Source organism: Odontomachus brunneus, unplaced genomic scaffold (genome assembly GCF_010583005.1).
Source record: "Odontomachus brunneus isolate Ranch 3 - 2012 unplaced genomic scaffold, Obru_v1 Obru_scaffold_031, whole genome shotgun sequence".
In the NCBI taxonomy this organism is placed as follows: Eukaryota; Metazoa; Arthropoda; class Insecta; order Hymenoptera; family Formicidae; genus Odontomachus; species Odontomachus brunneus.
The window spans coordinates 1,672,771-1,696,701 of record NW_022639481.1 but is presented as its reverse complement, the minus strand read 5'-3'; the positions used below and the strand labels follow the sequence as shown (position 1 = coordinate 1,696,701).

Below are 23,931 nucleotides of genomic sequence, written 5' to 3'. Positions count from 1 at the left end.
CAGACCCAGCAAGCCACCTTTCATCGTATTCAAGTCAGTCCTTAATAGAAAGGTCACGACAGAGATGATCGTTCACAAGTTTTTAAGAGAATTATCCACATAACTTATGAGTATGTTGGGAAATTTATTTAGCAGATATATATTTTTAGGGCGCTCTCAAAGAGCGTGTATTCAATAATAAGAGAGCTACTCATAAATTCACTATTTATCAAATAAAATTACGTTTTCATATATTTATTTCACTATCCAAATATTAAGTGTTTATTTGGAACTAATTTCATAATCTTACCATATTTTATTCAGTACAATGCTATTCAGAAGCATAAAATAATAGTTTTCTGGCCTACAATCGACCGTTACAAAAGTCCGCTTGAAATTAAACTCAGTACGGTATTTTGCTTTCTGTTCACTTCCTTGAAGTTTGCTACTAAAAAAGCTCACTATTTTGTGACTTGCAAATGTCGCGGCATGTTCGTCGGACGAAAATCGATTCCATTCGAGTCGCGGTCGTGAAATCAGTAGATGAGGAATGAATTGTTCTTCTGTTAAATCTGGGGTGCCCTGTACAGTATGCACAGCGCGCAGGAAGGGCGCAGCATTGAAGCTTCCCACAAAAATTTTCAGCCACGCTTGTTGCCATTCCGCTAACAGCCGTGCGTTTCGCATGCCACTGGCGTTCCACGGGCAGTTCCTCACGATGCCGGCGAATTGATATGAATATTTACGCGTCGTTCGGAGTCCGCTCGTTCCTTACTCGTGATATCGTTGCTACAGATATGTAGGACTTGCGTAAAGCTGCATTCACAGTGGATTCACACTTACAATTTTGCATTCTTCAAATTCTTTGTGTTCTTCAAAATGTATCGTTTGCACGCGCACAGGTGCAGAAATAATAATATCTTACTTCCCTATGAACGATTATGAATTAATGTTGTCGGAAGTAATAAACGGGAGTACCTTCTATAACTGCTATTAAAATTCGCGGGTACTCAAATACTGCTCGAAACAATCGGAATCTCTCAGAAACTCTAGTAGTATTCAAGAATATTCAAATATTTGGTTATTAACATATTACTACAAATACCGTTTCATCAATTTGAAATGTAAAGAATTACCCAATGAAAACTGACTCAAATAAGAATATATTTTTGAGAACAAACCCTTACTTCTCGCAGAAGTGTTGCGAATATCATACATAGAGATCACTTCGATGTATCTATAATATCGAAAACCCTTTAAAATAATAACGTCGATCTCGAATCTCAGTATCGAATCTGTGGAGTGCATTCAAAGTACTTGTGAAGGTCGCTTGAAGAGAGACTCACGTAGGCGAGGGCACGGCGAGCGAGGAAATCTGGTGGCACGCTCCGATTCCGACCCGGAAATTCAAGTGGGTGAGGTAGGTGATGTCACCCGAGGTCCTGCTTCGAATTTTTCGAAGGCGTCGGTCCATCAACTCCACTCCACGCGAAACTACAGTTTCACCGCGCTTCGCGTAAAGAAGATAAAATATCATGGCGTATAATGGCGGTATCGCGCAAATATAAGTGACGGTTCTCTTCCTCTCCTTCTCTCTCTTTAGGTAAATTAAAATTTAAAATGAATCCGAACTGCAGACTTTCGGGATAAGACGCAACGCACGAAATATATAACATGTCGCGTAACATGTCACTATGAAACTTAATTAATTCTGATATGCCGAAGCTAAGAATGCATTCGATATCGGATACGTTTCACTTATCTTTTTTTAGCTCATTAGCAGCCAGCGTCTCACTTACGGGTGACTTCTTTTTTTATTGAACAAAATCTCTTACTTCATCAATTAAAATATAATTTTATTTTTACATTCTCAGAGAAAGCACCTAATCTTCCCAGTCATACCTGTATCTTCAACAAAAACAGTTCTAATACTAACTTCTCTCTAAAAAATAAATAGACTGATCCTTTAATTACAAATGTTTGTAAAATAATCGTAACTCTCAATGGATTAATAAAAATCTATGTGGCTCCAATTTTCTTACAGCTCTTTGCAATTTCTAGATAATAAATATCATATTAAGTGGTACCACGTAATCTTCTTCAGCTAATAGTTCTTTTCTTTTTTCTTCTCGAATAGAAAGGAAGAAAATAAAAATAGAATACTTAAATAAAGATACTTAAATAATATGTTTATATATATTGAAATTGAAAAGGGAGAAAGGGAGAGAAGAAAAAATAGTAGAGAGACGTAGAAAGTACAGGTAAAAGAAGCGAGCGTATACACGCAATTCCAAATTACGCAGGCACTCTTCTGACGCCTGCATTAATTCATGGTTAGGTAGCCAAATGCCGGAAATGTATCGGAATTTATCGTCATCTAGGTGAAAGAATGTGGGAGTAGGCATGACAAATTGATGTGCTAATATATGGAAGGAATTTGCCTCGGACGCCACACGGGAGATGGATTTTATTACCGGAGAAAGTGTTTGTCTGCTGTACCTAAGTTCTGTTCGTTTTCGGGTGCACCTTCGTGCAGCTTCTCTTCTTTTTTTTATTTCTCCCACATTTAAAACAAAACAAGCGATAAAATATATTTGTTTGTGTTTCAACAGGAGAGGAAAGAGCAGAAATGCGAGAGGGTGCAGAGGGAACACGATTGAAATGTACTGATGTAACGATATCATTATCGTTATCTTAACCGCCGCATTTGGGATTGGCCAAAACAGCCGATACGTAACTTCTCTGCTACTAACACGCGCCATCATATGAATTTCCCTTTTTCGCGACAATTTATATGCGTGACGTCACGCCTTACGTCGAGAGACCTAAGCGTGGGTTTATCTCATGAGCTTGGCGAGGTGCAGTTAAATCATTGTCTTTGCGAGAAGGTTAAGGACCCACGCCATTAGGGTGGGCAAACCGGTTTGATGGAATCCTTTGTAACGTGGAATTGCTTCAGGAAACCCACAAAAGTTGTTTTTTTTAACCGCTGACCAACACCAACGGAATTGTCGTAAACTCAGCTTTTCGGAACGATGAGTGTAGACGCTCTCTCACGTACGTTATATCAGTTGAATCTGCCCGCCGAATTCTCCTAGGGGCACGCAGATTCACACCGAAATCTTTCCGGAATCTTGACGGTTCCGTCAGTTGCGTAATCCAGGCTTACGATCTAGCTGCGATAAATTCACGCGACTTGTCGCGTAAAAGAGTTCTTTGGTCGTCATGAATTTTAATTTACTTACTCAACTGTAACTTATAGGGTACTAAGAGAGAGGTGGGCAGATTATATCAGAGTAACTTCGATTTCTTTTCATTTACGTCTGCGTCTGTCTATTCTGAAAATTTGATTTTCTTTTATATCGATTACATTTGTGTTAATATCAATAATTTAATCTTCTAATACGTATTACGTAATAATAACAATTAATAATAAAGAAACAATAAAACTTGTATTAAAACTTATCGATCTTCGCTCGTCTATATTTAATTATATAGAATAATGAGAGGAAGGATTTTATTATGCATGATCATTATATATTATCCTGTAAACCTGTTTTTTGGATATCAAATTACCGCATCAGAATTAGTAATTCTGACGTGAGCGTGTAAATTCGCTTCTCTTTTGTTTCTTATGAGTTTTAGGCGTATCCTTAAGTGTGTAATTTGTAGATTAAGATGCAGAGATAATAATGTGGAAAATAACACTGTCGGTATAAATCTTAAGTAAGTTTAGGTGTCTTCAATGTCCAGTACTCTATTTATACAATTATAGTACTATATTTATCGGGTACTCAAAATACCGAGTGTTGTTCCCAGATGTTACATTGTAAACTCTTCTATAAAAAAAAGACTCAATATTTTTACATCATTTGTATCGCATATTTCTTACATTTTTCTTTTCTTTTTTTTCTTCCAACTAAATAATACAATAAAATATTCTTCTCTCGAACGTTGAATCAATAACTTTTTTTTTTTTTACTAAAACTCTGCAGATTATAAATATAACCAGTAACAATTATATTTATTTCCATAATCTGCAATCCTCACTGTATCTGTATTAATAATCATTAATAATTATATCATCGGAGTAATTACTGCTGTAATTAATACAATCTATATTTTTTGATTAAAGATACTGACGAGCGTTGTTAATAAAAGATATACAGAATTCACGTATAAATCTAAGGTAGATGAAGCATGCAAAAATAAATTCATTGGGACATCACGTTACTTTGTTCCTGCTAAGGTCATGACTTGTAAGGAGATGTGAGACGCCGACCGCCTGACCGATCCATTACATGGATCGAGCACATTCGCTCCGCATTTGAACAACACCGCGACTGGTCTCACACGTGAACAAATGTAGGTTGTTACTACAATGGCATGAGCGGCATCAAATCAAGAAAAGAATCTTCAAAACTTGTGTGTTAAAAACTACTAATTCATATTTACTGTACTAATTCATATTTCTTTTAATAACTTTTTATTTTCTTGAATAAAAATAATGTACAATTTATTTAAATTAATATTTGATATTAGTAAATTTTTTTAACAAATTATCAGTAATAAGTAATAGCATGTTGTCTAATAAATTCTTGTATTTCTAATAAAGGCTTGTAAATAAATTCTTTATCTCTTAGAATACATTAACCAAATCATATCGCAGCTGATTCTTCAGTGAAACACTCCACAGGGATATTTCCAATCCTTTTTTTCTATAACATTTTTTCTATTACATTTAAGATGTAATGACGTATTATACACAATATACACATTTTTCACCTGAAATTAAAATGTATTGATATTTTAATATAATAAAACTTTATATAATAAAATTATATATTATAATTTATGAATTTCTTATTTTTATTCTGAACATCGTTTACATTTTATTCTCTAATATTTTTTTAAATTTTATAGTCAGTCATTATTCCCCTATGGCTAATTACTCAAAATTGATTAGTCTGTCATCTTTTATAAATAATCTCGAATCATTTTTTAAATTATTAAAATTATATGATTATTATATGTCATCTTTTCTCTCACTAACATGAAACGAGAATTTCAATCAAAACCGCTCTCTGTAGTTCTCCAGAGTCATCTATCGGTGTTGCATGAAAGAACTCGAATAGTTAACGAATGGTAACTTGAACAACTACTTGGCGCCATACAGCGGTACAGCGCGAAAATATTAGACATATAGCTAAAATCTTTGTTTATTTTCGAAAAATACGATTCAACAATGAATCAAAAGACTCTTTTATTTTTAATATCAGCAGCGGAACAGATGAATGTTTCTTTCCTATTCATTAACTAGAAAGAGCAGTCTTTCATTTTATTTAAGTCTAACATCGTCCATCTTTACCCACCGTTGATATAAATCAGATGCTAATGTAGCGTTGATTTGTGGCGATAGCGTCGATCTGTCTTACGTGTAATTTCTGCTAGCCAGCATCCTGTGATCTCCGTCAATGTATTAATTACCTGTGCCTTAATTTAATTTGGAATCATGTTCTGGCCAATACACTGTGCGTGCAGTTGCGTTAACATTTGAATGTTTTTTCCGCAAATACGATGATGTCTAAATCAAAAGCAACACATAACCTCAATCAGTGGGATCAGTTCGACAATCCTTTGGCCCCGTTGACGGAATGTCAAAAAGATTGCCTATCAAGCCTAGAAACTATCATCACTTCTCACTTTCCATCATCGAATTCACAAACCAGCTTGATCAGTGATGATGACGAGAAAATCCAGCAAGACTCACAGGAGAACACTCTTCCCATAGAGAGGTATCAAGAGTTGCTTCAGCATTATTTGTCTTTAGAGAAAAAGTACGTGTCAATGTACGACATGAAATACAATCTGTACCTTAACGAGCTCAAGTTGAGGAGATCTGAGTGTGAAGAGGTTTGCTCACAGATAGAGGAGGCACTAAACGACTTCTCTACATTGTACAAGCAGTACACCGAGGTGTCTGGCAAGACCACCTCTCTGTATGAGGCCAGTGAACAGCTGATCTCTGACCAGAAGCAGCTGAACACGACAATCGACAGCATCACAGAATATGTGAAGTACTTCAAAGAAATTGACCTGATCACAGAGAAGCTGGATGCACCCACACTGTCGGTCAACAGCGACATGTTCTTCAGCATATTGGACAAGATCGACACTAACATCAACTTCATGCAGAGCAACTCGTCGTACAACGAGAGTGGAGTCTATCTGATACGTTACAGACACTGTCAGTCAAAGGCAATCGCGCTGATACAAAATTACGTCTTTGGTCTGTTCTCCAAGACCACAGAAAGCATCCTGAACCTGAAGGACAACGAGGGCACGCCGGAGAACGCGGACGCGGCCTTGGCGCTGTTCTATGGCAGATTCCAGACGATCCTGTCGAAGACACGGCCGGTGATCGAGCAGGTCGAGAGCAAGTCGTACAAGAGGCAAGAGTACGACAGCCTGCTGCTAGAATGTCAGCAGTACTACTGGAGCCAGCGTGGCTTGGTGTTGGGCGCGAGTATACAGAAGTCCCTGAGCTCTGTCAGAGAGAAATACAACGGCGACCACTGCAGCCTCGTGCGGCACTCGTGCGCGTTGCTCCTGCACGCGTCCATAGACGAGCACCGGCTGTTCTATGAATTTTTTTCCAAACAATCGAGCGGACTGACCGCGTACCTAGAGAGCCTGTGCACCTCGTTGTACGACGCTCTGAGGCCCTTCATCATACACATCAATCATCTGGAGACGTTGGCGGAGATCTGCTGCATCCTTCGGATTGAAATGTTGGACGAGCATGTGCAGAACAACTTCGAGCCGTTGGAGGGCTTCGGCAACATCTGCCTGCAGCTGTTGCACGACGTGCAAGAGCGACTGGTGTTCCGTGCTCATCTGTACCTGCAATCCGACGTGCTCAACTACAACCCGTCGGCGGGCGACCTGGCCTACCCGGAGAAGCTGCGGATGATGGAGGATATCGCGGAGTCGATCCGGGAAGAGACTCGGCAGACTCGCATGAAGAAGATCTCGGTGTCGTCTGCCGACAGCTCCGCCCTTGAACCTGTGTCGCGCAATCACATTGTCATCGATTCCATCTACCAGAAGACGCACATGGGCAACTCGCCGGCGGACTTGCACGGCATGTGGTATCCCACGGTTCGCAGGACTCTCGTATGCCTGTCGAGACTCTACCGTTGTGTGGATAGGTCGGTATTCCAGTCGCTGAGCCAGGAGGCGATCTCCCTCTGCGTCCAGAGCATCGAGAACGCCAGGCAGGAGATCGAGAGGAGAGCGAGCACTTTGGACGCCGAGCTATTTCAGATCAAGCATTTGTTGATCCTCCGAGAGCAAATCGCCCCTTTCCAGGTCGACTTCACCATCAAAGAGTACAGCCTGGACTTCTCCAAGGTGAAAACGGCTGCGTTCGGACTGCTGGAGAAGAGCTCCCGGCTGTTCACTTTGTCGAACAACGCATTGCTGCAGTTTCTTTTGGAGGGCGCGCCTCAGATGAAGGAGCAGCTCATTGACTCGAGGAAGCATGTGGACGCGAAGTTGAAGTTCACGTGTCAGCAGTTGATACAGCACGCGACTTACTTGCTGGTTTACCCTATTGTGAAGTTGCTGGAGAAGGACAAGTTGCTCGACGCGAGCTCAAGCCAGGAAAACACGCTAGGCAGCGCACAAGAAGTGGCGACCGCAGTAGCCGATGTGCTGAGAATAATCAAGTTCAAGTGCCCCGAGATACAGCAGTCGATGCAGCTGTACTTGGCCAACAAGGAGACCGAGTTCATTCTGTTCAAACCTGTGAAGAATAACATTTGCGCCGCGTTCACGCAGTTGCACCAAATATTGAGCAAGTATTACAACGCGGAGGACCTTCAGTTGATCGCGTGTCCATTGCCTGAGCAGATTTCCGTTATGCTGAGCTCCACCACGCTGATTCAGGGCAAGTCGAATCGAGATGCGCAAGCCTCTTTAAAGAGATCGCAATCGATTAATAAACAAGATATTTAAATTACAAGAGCCCAAAGTCTTTCGATTGTATTTTATTGTCATCCGTTGTACTTGTATTTTCGAAGTTAAATAAGCGATTTTAATACTGTCAGTATAAGCCGAGTAGTTTCTACAGTCGCGTATCCTATACTCCAAAATCTGCAAATAATTAGATAGTTACTCGAAATAAAAAATCCTAAATAATAACGGGACAATATCTCTCGATTTTTATCGATTTTTGCAGCAGCCAATTTCGCATGAGCTAATATTGTCCATTGTTTTTCGAAGATATTGTATATATTAATCATAGTGTTTAAGTAGTTTGCAAAATATTCAACAAATGCTCGAAAGATTCGGGTATTGGAGTAGCACTCAAGTTCTCGGTTCCTCAATATTGATACCATTATCTAGAACGAGATAGATAAATAGGATGAAATAAATAGAATAATATAGCGCAATTGTACAAAGTACAGTAATATACAGAACATTTATAAGTTTTTTAAAAGTCAATGTAGAGATAATAGTGTAAAAAGCAATTTTAATTATTTTTCTCTTATGATACATAAATAATTTATAGATAAATAAAACATAGATAAATAAAATCTGTTGATAATATTTTTCTATCTTACATATATTACTCTTATAATAGAATACTTGTTACTTTATTAATAGAAATATTAATTATAATTATTATAATTATTAATAGAAAAAATGGTGATAATAATATGGAACTCTTGTTCCCTGTTTTTAAAATCTATATTAATTATTCAATTAACATTTCTATCTCAATAAAAAATCACTAAGTTATAATTATTTTTATATTCTAAAATTTGAGCAAGATTAAATATATACTATTTGGAGTAATTGATTTTCTTATGTTAACATTTGGGATATTTAAAAATCTTACATGAAATTACATGTTACGAACAAGTTTCTTATTATCACTATTTTCTCTAAGTTTTATTAAAAAAAAATGATACAACCACCGATCTAGCGTTGATAAGGAAGAGAGAAATGTGCTATCTGTTATATAAATACATTATATATTTTTTCGTTTCTTTATTATTATGGATAATTTTAATATTGTAAATCTTTAAGTACGCACGAATACATTAATACATAGAATCAAGTTGTTAGGATATATCACTACAATTCACTTTATAGGAGGATATATTTGTTAAAATATACACTAAATTTAACTTGACAAACATTGATAATTGCGTGATAAGATTCGATGGTTCTACAAAAACTGATATCTTTTTATAAGGGGAGAATAAACAATGGATTTTAATCGTGGATATTTACCTACCCGTTACATTCACGTTTTTGTGCGTATTTGAATGATGGAAATGTTGACTCGTAAACCAAAAGTGTGCGAAAATGGTGATTACTATAGCTATAACTAGGGCAGTCCACAAAACCCAGAATAATAATAAACGAAACGTCATGCAAATTGGGCTTGAAACGTTATATTTCAGATCTTCTCCCTTAACACTCCCTGAAATAGTAATATTTGTCTTTTAATGCTGGATTTTTATTTGTTATCTATATTATGTATTAGTTGCTTCTAATATTTTACATAAAAAGTTATACCTGTTTTTACTCTACAAGATTTCTACAAGTTAAATTTTTCAAACAGCATATGATAAGATTTCACGAACCTTTGGTGTTTTTCCTTTTCACATTATCGAAGATAATCAGAGGTATGGCGTCATAAAGCGGTTTTTCCTGAGCGAAAACAGATTTTTCCTGCAGCTCCATTTTGTCCTCCTTTCCAATCACGGCAATAGCACAATAATTTACAGAGAGACGTCTGAACGATCTTAATTGAACGCCCACATTTTGCTTCTTCTTGTGTTCTCAATATTCACGAGCCTGCCGGCGCAAACGGATCGTTGTTTTTATAACAGCAAAATAAGTCATGCAAGCAGAAGATAAGCACGTGCGCACACGAGATTTATAAGCGAAATACCAATTAACTTCGCGTTACGTGTGCTCATTGCCGTCACAATTATATGTTGGGTCTATTCTCATTAATTGAAGAAATACACTGCGATAGCGCGTAATCGGAGCAGTCACTTTGGAACAGGGTCAACTTCAATCTGCCGCGACGACATTCTCCTTGGACTCATCGTCAGAAGAAAATACGCTGTCTTTAACAGCAAACCACGCAGAATCGCATAAAGCTGCATAAAGTCCAGAACGATGTTTCAACGTCTCTCCAAGAAAAGGAGACTCACTGGTCACATTTCACACTAAAATCGAAAGAAAGAACCACGAACGTGCGATTTGTTACCGTATGACTCGCTCCTCTTGTTCGTCTTTGTATACAATCGCGATCGATGTTGATCGGCCGATACTGCCACGGAGAATAGATTACCAGTGGAGTGTTCGCTACGTAAATATCGCTATTATTACAAACTCATTCGCTGGTATGCACACCTGGTGATCTCAAGTGACCTCCGTGGACATATGGCTTCACGCTTTTCTTAGCTCTCAACGTGAGTCACTATTTAAAGCAGTCTCTGTTCTGCTATTATTGCCATTAGAAAAGCTTCTTAACTCTTTCAAAAGAGAGAAAAAGAAAGAGAGAGAGAGAGAAAGATGTTCAAACTAGTGAGAAATAATCTCTTCCGCGAGAAGTCTTAATCCACCGAGGATTGACAATCGCAAAGATTTTCATTAAGCCGCACTTGGCGCTTTAATTCTCTAATAATTTCTATTAATATCTGGGCCATTAGACAGACAGCTCTTATCAATGTTACACTTGAAACATCGCGCTATTTTCGAAACATCGACCCCGCTAATCTGCTTAATATTATTTAAAGTCAAAGACAAGGTAACTCGTTTCTAAATTGGCCCAACTTTGAATTTCTGTATTATAATATATTTCGATCAGCAAGAAACGCGTAACAAAATTAATTGGAATATAATCGGATATCTGTCGTTGCTTATGTAATCTTTATTGTACAAATATTTATCTTCTAAGTTATACTTTTAAAATCTGCACGATATTATCACAGTTATCACGAGGCTCATTGCTACATGTAGCACAGACGGGAAACACGGTGCTGCACGATTGTTTTTTTTCGTTGTGCTCTCTTCCGGCTTCCTGGTCGTCGAAGTCCTTTTCTTTGTCGTATCGTCGGAGGTCGTTCCCTTGGTGGGAACAGTCGACTCGGTTGTAATGGGTGTAGTGGAATTTTCATCCGTGACGTTGGGCGTAATTGTTGCTGAAATATGATTAATAATAAGTGACGTTGCTGACTGATGAAACTGATAAACATCGATAAACTGCTCTAATTGCATTTCAAAGATACGTACATGTGCTGCTTGTAGTTGATGTAGACGTCCTTTCTCCTTCTTCGCCTCTCAACACAAGTGCAGCATTTGCTGTTAATATCAAGTTGTCCCTCAATATAGTCCCTCTGAAAAGATATGATGATTTACAAAGTGTTTTACAACAATTGTGCGAAATGTTATAAGAACAAATAGAAAAAGGTAAGAGACATACGTGACGTGAAGTGCGTTGCTGGAAGCCACAACGGTATCTAGAGTGGCCTTCAAATTGGGATATATCGAAGTTAAATTAACCATTTCTTGTCGAATTCCCAGATTGATCACGACAATGTATACCGGATGATTTTCCAGGAATCTGATTATCAATTAAAGATAAAATTCAGTACAAAAACGGTGTGCACCTTCTTTCACACAATCTTCATTGTTATCTTTTCCTCATTTTATTATTTATTACGTTCATTTTATTATGCTCATTACTAACCTTCTCAGCACCAATACGCGATCATTATTCAAACTGGCGAATTCGTGATTCCCATCCGTGAAAACGGACTTCCTCCTGAGAGCAGCTAGCTTTTTGTACGTTTGCAGATTGCTTCTCTCTTCTCTCAGCTGTGTTTCTACGTTTCTACGAATATAATTGGAGTGTACAGGAAGATATGTGGTGTCGTTTGTCGAAAAACCAGCTGATTCTGCGGAATTCCATTGCATGGGAGTTCTCGCCGGATCCCTCGAGAAACGCTCGAATTCCTTTTCGCCTTTGGAGCAACCCATAGGATCAATAGTTCTGCTCCAAGGTATCTTCGTGTCCAGCATAGCTATCTCTTCGCCATAATACGTGTACGCTTGTCCGGGCAAGAGGAGACTGAGCATATGAAGACCATCCATTCGGTTGAGGCCAATTCTTGAAGCTGCTCTTGAGTTGTCATGGTTCGAAAGCTGCACTTATAAAGAGTAACAATTAACACAAAGAAGCCTGCGATGCGGCAATTAAATAATCGATATCACGCACTTACCACCCAGTTGGTGCTAGTATTTATTGGTAGAAGTTGGAGCCACGAATCTAAGACTTTCTTAATATAGTCAGCTTTGCTGCTATTGCGAATATGCGTAATGAATTTAAAATTGAATGGTGGAATTCCTTCGTGCGTGCCATTGCCGTAATATTCCACTAAATTGACGTCGGAATCGTACGATTCTGCGATTAATAATCTATAATGCCAAAATTATGTCACATCAATATTCATAAATCGAATTATTGTGATAATCAAGTGACGTTAAAATAGTAATGAAGAAATGATCTTAATGAGTATTCTGGAAACGTCAGTCACATACTTCGACATGGCATTATTTATTGACACCCAGTCATCGATATATTCGCGAAATCTGTAAAGGAGAGCGGTGCTTTCGGGAAGACCGTAAGTGTAAGCGCCATTTCCTGTAAGAGGTTCGTCTCGCAAGTCTTCGTCCTCAAAAAAATATGGCACTGCGTTAATCCGGAAGCCGTCGACGTCTCTTTGCAGCCAGAATTTGAATACATCCTGTTTACAGGGATTAATTATTAAAATTAAGTATTTAGATTTATATGACGAAGGATATGTTGCAACTTTTAATTGTCGGTGCAGATTTAAAAAGATTACAATCTTACGTCTCCTTTTTCTCTCAATGAAATTTTTGTTTGAATCATTTCAAATTAACAGAAGCATGATTAAATGTTTGGTTATCATATTAAATACGCTACCATTAGTTCCTTGATCACTCTCTCGTTTCTCAAATTCAAATCCGGTTGGGAACTGTGAAATTTATGGTAATACCATTGTCGTCTACCATCGTGCCACGTCCATGCAGATCCTTTTTCATCGCTATATGTGCTCAACTGCATAAAAGTGACGAAACAATTATTTTCGCTGCTAAATGTGACTCGTGACGTCGAATCGATCGCTAATTAAAGTGAGGAAAATTCGCCCTTCATTTTGCCAGACGAGAAAATTGTATTACATTACGTAAACGATACGATACGAATTGGAAAAAATATACCCAGTTAGTCGGCGGGATATTTTTGCCGTCGGTGCTCCCATTAGCCCAGATGTAATAGTTGGTATATGGCTCCACATTTTCTGCTGACAGCTGGAACCATTTGTGCTGATCGCTGGAATGATTCGGGACAACATCCAGAATGACTTTCAGTCCTGAAAAGTGCCGCAATGTTGAATGTCAAAATAATGTCAAATCATTTTACGTGAGAATTCACCGATTATTTTGAAAGATAGAAGACATTAATTTTCAGCAGTGTGTACACCTGAATATCATACCACGCTTGTGTGATTCCCGCACTAAATTGTCAAAGTCGTTCAAATCGCCGAATAGAGCATGTATGTCCGTATAATTGGAGACATCGTAGCCCGAGTCAATCAGTGGTGAAGAGTAAACGGGACTTAACCAAATAGTCTCGACTCCGAGGTCCTGGATATAACCGAGTCTATTAATAATGCCTGTGAACAAGTAAAAGCATTATTGTGTTCATATTATTGTAATAATATTGTAATATTAATATTGTGTTGTTTGTTGTTGTATTCATATTATTATAATTTTTTATTTTTATAATTTTTTATGCATTCCCTGACATTTTATTTTTGGTTTTCGTTTATCATACACCTTATTTTATTTATTGTAAAACAACGCAATTTTCGGAATTCATGTTTATTTGTATGTATGTGTTCGGTGAAAGTTCAAATCGAAATGTAATTTTCCACTGGCGACGTTATTTCATCACCGTAACTCACCCTTCAGATCACCCTCGCCGTTGCCGTCGCTATCTTGAAACCCTCTAGGCCAGATCTGATAAACTAATGTAGTTTCCCACCATTTCTTATCTGTGAGTCCCACACTATCCATTTTAGTCGTGAAAAGTGTTAGAGCGCTTATCAACACCACGTGCCGTGTCACAACCAACATTGTGCATTAGTTTCGGCTAATTCTCTCATACGTTCTGCTTCGCAAACTTATTCGATGTTGTATCAGAAATAAAATGCTTAAAAATTAAAAACTCATTAATAAAATGTCTCAAGGACCCGAGAAGATAAAAATATTGGCGACAAAGCGTTAACTTTGACTTTTACTGGCGTCAGAATTGTGATCAAGTTCGCGACACCCATCTGTCCCTGAAGGAACTTACCTGGAATGATGATTTTCATTGAATTTGAACTACTTGGGTTTTCCTTGCTGGCAATTGCTTGGCCTGCACTTCTGCTCGATCGGGTCAAAATGGAATCTGAATGTTTTTTCGCGCTCCCGTGTCGGTTCTCGACGTCGTCTCTTCGAGGTCGGCGAGAAAAATGGGGCGCTGAAAATTACACAGCGAACAGCAACGTAGATAACTGTGTTATCTATGTCTCAGCTCCGCTTGTCGCTCTCGTTGTAATTTAGAGTAGGGATGCGCTTAGACTTCAAGACCCGAAAGTCATATCTTCGGCGTTTGCTCTTGAAAAAAATATTACTCTATTTTTTGCGTTCATATTATTACAATCCTTTTTGCACATCCTAATATCTTATTTTTGGCTCCTGTTTATCGTACGTCTTATTTTCTTTACTCTACAACAACACGATTTGTAGTAATAGTGACATTAATAACGACACAATAAGAAGTGCAACTTATATCGTGATAATATGTTTATTTTGTTATGCAATTGTCGTTACCAGCGGATCTGTTGTTCGCGCGTTTATTGCACGGCGTCGTTACGCTGCGTTACGTCTGTACGTCATAAAAATCCGACAGAAAATAACGGGACAATTTAATCGCGGCGGAACGTCAGGGGTTAATTCGCCTGTTATCTCTCTGGCCATTTAAAAACACCGTATCTATGTTTATTCGCTCGCTGATTTCCCTTCGCTCTCCTCTCGCCCCTCCGAAGACGTAATAATAAACGGTATCGCGTATTCCGTGACAGTTGTTGCAGCGTAACACAGTTGACGCATACACAGCGGCTGATTCAACGCGCATGCGACAACATGGTGTATTTTGTTTTCATCGCCGCGCGATGCTTTAATGCCATCGCGAAAGATAGTGAAAATTAATCGATTCGAGAGATTTAATATTGCGATTGAATTCACTTTGCATGTCAATAAATTTATAACAATTTCTCCGTCACGATCGATCGTTTGTTCATTAGAAACACGCGAAAATAAATTCCCGCCCGTATCGGGATAATGTTGCATTATCCCTGCGACTGACCTCAAATTGTCGTAATTATTAGCGGCTAGTGCCGCTTAATCGATGCATTAGTCCACCGAGAATCGCAAAAAATCACGCACGATTATATCTCGAGTACTAATCGCAAATTTATCGCCGTATAACGCCGTGTTCTTTGTATTTCCATAATAATAATAACGAAAAGAATTTGTTCGTGTAATTTAACGTAATAACACAGCAACGAAAAACAATAAATGCAAAAGTCGACTAAATTACACGTAAATCTTGTGAAAAAATCAACAGTACGGAAACGGATCGATCCGAACAATGATAGTTTCGATATTAAACGTGATCAAATAGCTGGAAAAAGATGAATATACAACTTTATTCTATGTAATCGTGATTTATAGATAGTTAGATTCCCAGAGCGGCGAGCAGATCAAAGCCATCACGTTATCGTCGAATTGCGTACATTAAACGCTCGACACGAAAATCTCTTTAGTGATAATGCGACAATTAAGTGTATTGGCATGATAATCGTCAATATCGACCGCTTATACTTATTTACCGAGATCGATTCGGGAACAACCGACCGAATTGTGTGGTAAATTGTGACGCAAATCATATTACGTGGTTAGTGAAGTATCATGTACATTCCTATCAAACTGTCACCACGAACGAAGTCATCGTCCAAATTACTCAATCATATAAATGCCTGATTTTATTAATACGCCGACAAAATTAATACTGTTAGCATAAATCGATTGATGTACGCCAACATTGTTATTAGCATATAACCGAGTGTGCTTATTCGATACTCAACCTCGCGAATCTCTCTGACCCGAGAACTCGAGTGCTCACACATAAAAGCAAATATCTATTTGTCATCTGTTATAGACTTTTGCAGCTGCTTTCATAGCAACGAATTTTGTTTTTTGTTCTTCCACGATATTGCCCGAACTGATCGCGGTGTTTGGATACTCGATAGTTTGCAAAATAATAGTAAGAAATAATAACATAATAAGTGCAAAATAATGTATTCTGAGAAAAAACGTAGACTTTGATATTTAAGTTGAATACAGAGACATTAACAATACTAAACAAAATTCGCCGACAAATTTCGACAAGAATTCATGTTATTTTATATTTTGCAAATGAGGACGGAATATAGTACGGCGAATCGATCGACTCGCTGGGTGTTTAGTATTTTTAAGATGCTGCGTCGTCGTGTTGTGAGTGACGCTATTGTCTCCTGGCACAATGCAGTCGTTTCGACGCCGATCGACTCTTTTCAAAAAACAATTGGTAACTTTGCCATGTACAAAAGCTGCGGCACAACAAACGAAGGCTAATTGTTTCGGAAGCAATTAACACTCTATCCAACTCCCGAGCACATCTCAATGGATTGTATATTGTGTCTTCGTTTATAATACGACGTTACACCTTTGCTAAACAGTTTGGCGTGGAATTGATATAAAGGGTGAAATAATTATATCTCTTTCTCTTTCAAAATGTAAAACAAAAATGTCGATTTACCGGTCAGTTATCACGTAGGGGCAGTTGACATCGTATGTTCAATGAACATGCGTTTGATGTAAATAACATTTAATGTTTGTATATTTTGCACTTTCTCGTCAATTACAATTAATTGATTCTTAGTCGGCCGCGTCTCTCTTTTACATCGCGTCTCGCATTTCGCAATTCTTATCCAGCAACGGACGAAGCTGTCAGCATAAAACTGCGATATAACTTCCTAAGGTATGTGTGTCGCTTCTACACAGTCACACTTAAAATTGTCCTTAATAACTAGAAATTAATTAGTTCACAATTAAGAAATACACGATTTTTGCAACATAACACAATTAATTAAATTGATCACAAATATTTCAGGAAATATAACAAACTAAACACACTTTTACGCCATTTTGTCGTTTCTACGTAGAAAAATTTCTTGTTTGATGACAACTAAATATAATATACAAGAACGGTGTAAATGTTTTATAATAATTTATAACACATGAAATTATTTTTTAAAGATAAAATTTTCAACGTTTAAGAAATAATATTGGTAATATTATTATAGTATATTACTATGATATAATATAATAACATTATAAGTATTACTATTATTATCGATTAGCAACATTTTACTCTAAAAGCCAATCAGCAATCGGAAGAAACGAGCAATTTAATAAGAACTTATTAAGCAGCTTTCCGATGTACTTAAAGTAGGAAACTTAACCCTGAACAATATCTCTATTATGCTTTTTAACTGGAAATAATCAATAATGTCTCATGATCTTTTAATTAATTCAAGATATTCGGTGTCGCATAATTTTTCAAATTATTATGTTTAAAGAAATGTTCGTCTTTTAAGGTACCAGCAAGATTTCGCGATATATTCTTTTAAAACGTTTAATATTATTATACTTGATTTTTTCCATCGCTGCTCTCTCGATCGTCTCTGCGAAAGTCTCTGGATGTCTCGTTGCTGGTTCTCGTCGTAAACAGACACCTCTTTATTCCCTTCGCTTGGCTACACGGCTTCCTCATGATTCCCGTAAGATTTGTTAACGAATTATCAATTACATCAACAATGTAACACACTTTACTCAGCCGCTCGCTATTCGCACCATTACCGAGACCGATTCTGAATTTCTTCAGGCTTCAATTAACTGTCGGATGTTCACTTATCAGCGGATAACACCTCCTTCCTCAACTTCTTCGTTCAACTTCGTGAAACAAATTATCAAGAGGACAAACTCTTCTTTTATGCTTATTTCAGCTTTGATCACACTTTCGGATATAGTTATCGGCTGATAAATACACCTCTATCTTTCCTTGGGTTACGACATTTCTCCTCAATGTGGAGACACAGCGCGTGATTACGCGTTACCTAAGCCACGAACTGATTTTTAATCCTACAACTTATAAACCGTACCTTGTCGACATTTGTTGACTCATAAGTATCAATAATATAAAAAATGGACCCAAAAATTAAAGCACGTCACTCATATCACGTGATCCACGCCTTATCAGCGGACGAACACGAAGGTAAGGCGCGATTAACATGGCTAAAGTTGCGTGACATTAAATTATACGCATGTAAAGTATGCGTTTACGCGAAAGTTTCCCCCTACAGTGTCACACAACATTTGTGCTACTAACGATCGATGTAACTCTGACTCAGCGAGAACAGAAATGGCAAACAAGTAACGGGAGGGCACACAGCTGGAAAAAAATCTGAATTTCATTGTTGACTGCTTATAAGCTACCGTTGACTATGGCTTAAAGTGGCTTAAGTTTTATCGAGATCCATCACGGAGATTACTTCCGGCGTGGATCTCGGCAATTGATCGAACAACGAGGATAATCGAGGCCTCTAAACGACCTGCGAAGAGAAAACGGTCAACGAAACGGCGAACGTCGACTGGTTGAACGGAAAGAAAGATGTCAAGGACGATAATCGTGCGATCGCCGCGCCGGGTTGGGATGTCTCTTTGCCCGAAGGGGATAAACCGTCCAGAATCGAAACGCAAATCCCATAATATATCCGGATGTGCGCATCGAAGTGCAACAAAGTTGCTCGCCGAATTTCAGCGGCGGCAGGATTAATTTTGGAGAATTCGTATATATGTGTGTTTTAAATGAACGCGACTTCAAGCATGTATATTCAATCAGTACCGAGCAAATATAAACTAACAAAATGTCAGAGTAACTTTCAACACTGTAAATCAAAGTATACTATTTTTAGACGTATAAGCGTGCAATTTGGCTGAAGCACTTTTACACGTTTTAAATTACATTACTTAACACGTTTAAAACGTAAATTATTTAACGCGTCTAAACGTGTTAAGTAATGTGACTTAAAGCGGTAAGAAATGTGTAAAAAGAAATTCGTCTAATAACATACTTGGATTGACAAAAATGTTCTAATAATAAATTACAAAGTCTGAGCAACATTCGCAAATGTTTGAATGCCTAAATTATCTTTTACGTACGTATAGAGTTTATAGATATTTCAAGTGTAAAAATTTTAAATATAAAAACTTATGTAAAGAATGCTATTTCTGATAAAAAACAAATACGCATACATCTGTTTCATTGTTACAGCTTTATCACATCATTTTAGATTGGGTAATTACCGGTCTGCAATTATCTCGATATCGTCATGGACGTTCTTTCCGTATCAACCGCGCGATCGCGTTGTAACATTGTAAAATTAGCAATGTTTATTTACAAGTGAGAGAGATATATATACAGAGGGTGTCCCATTTTTTAAACAGATCAGCTGAATATCTCAGAAACTGAGCCCGACAGACAAACATGTTTCAAACAAAATTCAACCCCATTTATGGGGTTTTATGGTCATGTGGGAGTGCACTTTGCTTTTTAAATAGAAAATAATATTTCTTGTTGCAGATTCTAAGAAAAACCATTCAACTCTGTGTAGAAAATTCCTAAAACGTATATAACCCAAGTCCATTAGTTTTGAAGTTATTCAGCAATGAAAAATACAACTTTGCTAATTTAAAACGAAAGACCCTCTGTATAATATATCACACACTAAAGAATACTAGTACAAACTTTATGTTCTCTTCTATTTGCACAAATCTTAATGAATACTGTCGATTGATGATATTAATCGACAGTATTTATCAAGATTTGCGCAAAAGGAAATACAAAGTTTGTGTTGGTGTTCTTTTGGTATATGAGATATCTATATCTTTCTATATATATTATCTCTCTCTATATTAGCTATACTCGTAACAATCTTCGGACAGATGGCCCTGATGAAGAGGAAGAGGAAGGAATACGGACTATAATTCCCATAACGTTCTATTTCGTAGATATTAGGCAATAACATAACAGTACGTGTATATACACGTGTATGCACGTGTACTGGCGAGCAGTATGCTTTTGTATGTTTCGCTTATACGGTATAAAACTCACATACAACGTGCGATTTCTCCGCCTGCCATTCAATGGTGGCAGCTAATAATTAATTAACCGTAGACATTCCACATGGAAAAGAAGATTTGGTTCGATTAACTAAATGTCTGGTGAGATATGAACGAACTAGAATCCCGGTTGAAATCAGTCCGAATTCTGCTCAAGTTAACAAGATTTCGATTAATTAGAAATCGTGTTTGCTTAATCAGAATCTTGTTAACCTGAACACAAGATTCTGACGACTTTAGCCGGAGTTCTGGTTTGCTCATATTTCACCAGAATTCTGGTTAATCCAATCGAGTTTTATTTTCCGTACATACCACGTGAGCCGTCAATATTAGATTTCTTTTCTTCGGCGGATTGTTTGCTTCTGCTAATTAGTACTCGAGAATCCATAGTAAAAGTGTCCACTGCAAAATTCGATGTAATTATTCGTGGCTTTTCAGAAAAATCGCCCTGGTAGTCCAAATTGTGTAATGTGAGAAAGGAAAGCTTCCAATAAATTTTTGGTGCGCCTTAAGCTACCAATTGACAAAATTTTCTTTATCAAGCGATTGACATCTTTTCTGATCTCTCTATTTCAACGAAAGGATTCCGACTACATTGTGGCTTCTGGGATGATCTCGTGACGCTTGAACATCCTACATTTGAATATTCCCCGGCACGTAAATATTGACGGTACTCACGGTGTAAGACAACAGCCTCTTCTGCCTCCCGTCATGCAACGATCTACTATCTTACACGTAACTTCGAAGGCGGCTCTCTACAGCCAAGTCTGCGAAACCGCACTCTCGTAATCTTAATCGCGGAACTGTTTTCTAAGGAACACACCGACTATTTCGTACGTAATTTACTCTTACTCTTTCGTAAGTAAAGATCGCCCGATCAGGCGAGTCTCGTAGTCGTGTACGAAAAGTTCAGAGCAGGATTGGACCAAGTCCATGACTTTTTTTTAAGTATCTTTTATTCTATATGCTGTTTTCTGCCGCAGAGCACTGGGATCGACGGCGTTAGGGAATTCGTCGATGCCACTAATAATGCCGACATCACCGCCGACGCAAGGAAATAAAACGTTTCTTGGCATCGGTAAAGTACACCACAGCGCACGCGACAATGTTACGTTTGAAGTAAACCTCTCGCTAATTACGAAGTTGGTCCACTATTACTCTAAACCCCTCGTATCTCTTATTTTCGCGACTTTCTCTGCCGAGAGAGCAGTCATAAATATCTTTGTTTGCTAACAATATCGCCTACGTCATTAGAGACATGTAAAGACAGTAAAGGTAGGACGATAGATTGAACGATAGCACAGAGTGTGAGGTATCCTTCACACGACAGTACAGTACATAGTATAGTCGTAGGTATACATACATGTGTTACAGATATTATGTAGAGTGTGTCTATGTATATATATCCTTAGAAAAAAGAGAGAAAATCGGAGAGAGAAAAAGGGAGAGAGGAAAAAAGATCCGAACGGGTCTACGGACGACGTTTCCGGTCAAAATGCGGAGAGAAATGGCCCAAAAGGTCGATGCGGTGTATCAATAGGACGGCGCGACCAGCCCCGGATATGACGGCCAAACTCGAGAGCAGAAGAAGACGAAGTTGCAGACCGAAGTCTGCTTCTTTTTCTACGTCGCGCGACTCGCAATGGGGACGACACTGAGATCGCGCCCCCGGCGAAGAATCTCTTTAAAACGCGCACAGTCGCGCATCGCGATTCATTTTTGGTCCGAATATACGAAGGTTTCTATATCGCAGATCGTTGGTCATTTGTCGCGCGTGTACAGTCGACCAATTAAAAACTGCAACGCTTTTCCTCGATGAGTTTTGTAACGGAAGAGAATATCTCCAATAGAAGCATCTATTCTTTTCGATCGTTTTCAGGAGATTCGTACATTTTCCTATTGGATACGGAACGCTTTGCAAAATTCACGTAAAATTCAGGAAAAGTGTTGCGATCTTTGTTCAGCCGCCTGTGGCTAATCGATCGGACGAAAGTCAAAACTATACATACACATGTACGCGTATACATGCATATGTATGTACATACGAGAAAAAACTATAATAGTGTGTATTACTAATAGTGTGTAAAACTATAATAGTGTGTGTCTTGAAGAGAATCGACAACTCCACATTCTCACTAGTTTCAATTGATCGCGCGAGACATCTCAACTAAAGAGCTATCTCGGTACTCAAACATCTCGCGCTCCTACTTCAGCCTTTTGTTTGTTTTTCGTTAAATTTGTTTATACTGGTCCTTGCTGTGCGTATTGCGCATAATTTTGATTTCGCGAACGCGCTGATTATCTACGACGTAACGAAACATCAACGGGAAATTGTCGCGCGCCTCTCGATCGCTCGACAAATAAATAATTCTTCAGTTAGGTCATCCGTTAATGCGCTGATATTTGCCTTGAGAAATAATACCGAGTTCGTTTCTCGATCGCGCTGTTTGTAGATAACTAATACTGATCGGAATCCCGATAAGATCCCAATATAAACATCTTACAATTATCTGCATCTACGACATCTCACAAAATTGGCCCGTTTAACAGTGTACACACTTGACGTATTACACAATTATTATATATACACGCTACATATACCTTGCGGAGAGGACGTTCTATATTCATTACTCTCATCCGTTTCTCTTCTAAATAAAAATTCACATCGTATAAAATTCAATGTATAAATATATAATAAAATTCCGCTGTATAACATATTGCGCGTCTCGTCAAGTAAACGGCGTGCGAGCCTAAACTAAGTGGCGTCAGCTACTAAGTATCAAAACCTAACGGGATAAAAAAACTAACATCAATAATAAATATACTAAGCAAGCGGCGGCCTCACGATAAAAGCGATATAAATACGGATTGCCGAGGTAACAATCGGCTTCCTGACAATCCTCACGTTCGTTCGTTGCTTGTCTTAAATTTAGCGGAAACTCGACGTGTCTTTGATTGTCTCGGACACGTCCGAGATTGATACTCGCAGGTATCGACAGGGGCTGGCCACGTATAACAACGACAACAATCGGTCCTATGAGTGAGGCGTGCTAAAATCGACACAGATTTCGTAGATCTGAATTTTCAATATCGTAAACACAAAAATGCAATATCTCCGGAACGCGGAATAACATGTCTTTTCACCTTCTATTTTTATTAGTTTCTTTTGTTTTCTCACTTTCGTGTGCTCGATTTTTCCGCACTTCCAATTTAAAATGTCTCGCACGTTCGTGCTTTCCGCGATTACGACGTCACGTTATATCGACCGGACGAAATAAGGGGGACTCTTTAGGAGGACGTATATAACGAGAATACTACGAATGTGTCGTAAAAAACAACTAATCACGATAGAGTTAATTGAGTCCCGGTAAGTTCCCCCCGTGTGACAAAGGGGTGCTATCCAATCTCGTGCAAGCTGAACCTGACGAGCGACAACATCGTTATTCGGACGCAGGTCGACGGCAGGATCGTCAGGCTCGGCTTTCCCGCGAGTATCCCCGCAGAATA

At 38.3% G+C, this 23,931-nt stretch overlaps 3 protein-coding genes and 1 long non-coding RNA gene across 5 annotated transcripts; 2 read left to right on the top strand and 2 right to left on the bottom strand.

Moving 5' to 3' along the window:
* Nucleotides 1-5,386: 5,386 nt before the first annotated feature.
* LOC116843262 (conserved oligomeric Golgi complex subunit 3) lies at nt 5,387-9,430 on the top strand. The gene has a single exon (XM_032813542.1). It carries the CDS (start codon nt 5,557-5,559, stop codon nt 7,996-7,998), a length of 2,442 nt encoding a protein of 813 aa, XP_032669433.1. The 5' UTR covers nt 5,387-5,556; the 3' UTR covers nt 7,999-9,430.
* LOC116843264 lies at nt 8,238-10,480 on the bottom strand. 2 transcript variants are annotated; one of them, XM_032813545.1, is made up of 4 exons: nt 9,928-10,480; nt 9,639-9,852; nt 9,287-9,475; nt 8,238-8,384 (listed from the first exon to the last, which is right to left on the bottom strand). In XM_032813545.1, exons 2-4 carry the CDS (start codon nt 9,736-9,738, stop codon nt 8,350-8,352), a joined length of 324 nt encoding a protein of 107 aa, XP_032669436.1. In that variant the 5' UTR covers nt 9,739-9,852; nt 9,928-10,480; the 3' UTR covers nt 8,238-8,349. The 2 variants fall into 2 exon arrangements, with proteins under 2 accessions (XP_032669436.1, XP_032669435.1); XM_032813544.1 differs by having other exon boundaries at nt 9,950-10,480.
* Nucleotides 10,481-10,848: 368 nt separating this feature from the next.
* On the bottom strand, nt 10,849-14,835 carry LOC116843263 (alpha-glucosidase-like). The gene is made up of 11 exons (XM_032813543.1): nt 14,450-14,835; nt 14,058-14,305; nt 13,587-13,766; nt 13,312-13,463; nt 13,016-13,150; nt 12,610-12,815; nt 12,291-12,486; nt 11,759-12,213; nt 11,492-11,632; nt 11,302-11,405; nt 10,849-11,210 (listed from the first exon to the last, which is right to left on the bottom strand). The coding sequence occupies exons 2-11, from the start codon at nt 14,227-14,229 to the stop codon at nt 10,975-10,977; spliced, it is 1,977 nt and encodes a 658-aa protein (XP_032669434.1). The 5' UTR covers nt 14,230-14,305; nt 14,450-14,835; the 3' UTR covers nt 10,849-10,974.
* Nucleotides 14,836-21,047: 6,212 nt separating this feature from the next.
* On the top strand, nt 21,048-23,699 carry LOC116843265. The gene is made up of 3 exons (XR_004377865.1): nt 21,048-21,257; nt 21,408-21,502; nt 21,837-23,699. It is a non-coding gene; the product is annotated as an uncharacterized LOC116843265 (long non-coding RNA).
* Nucleotides 23,700-23,931: the final 232 nt, after the last annotated feature.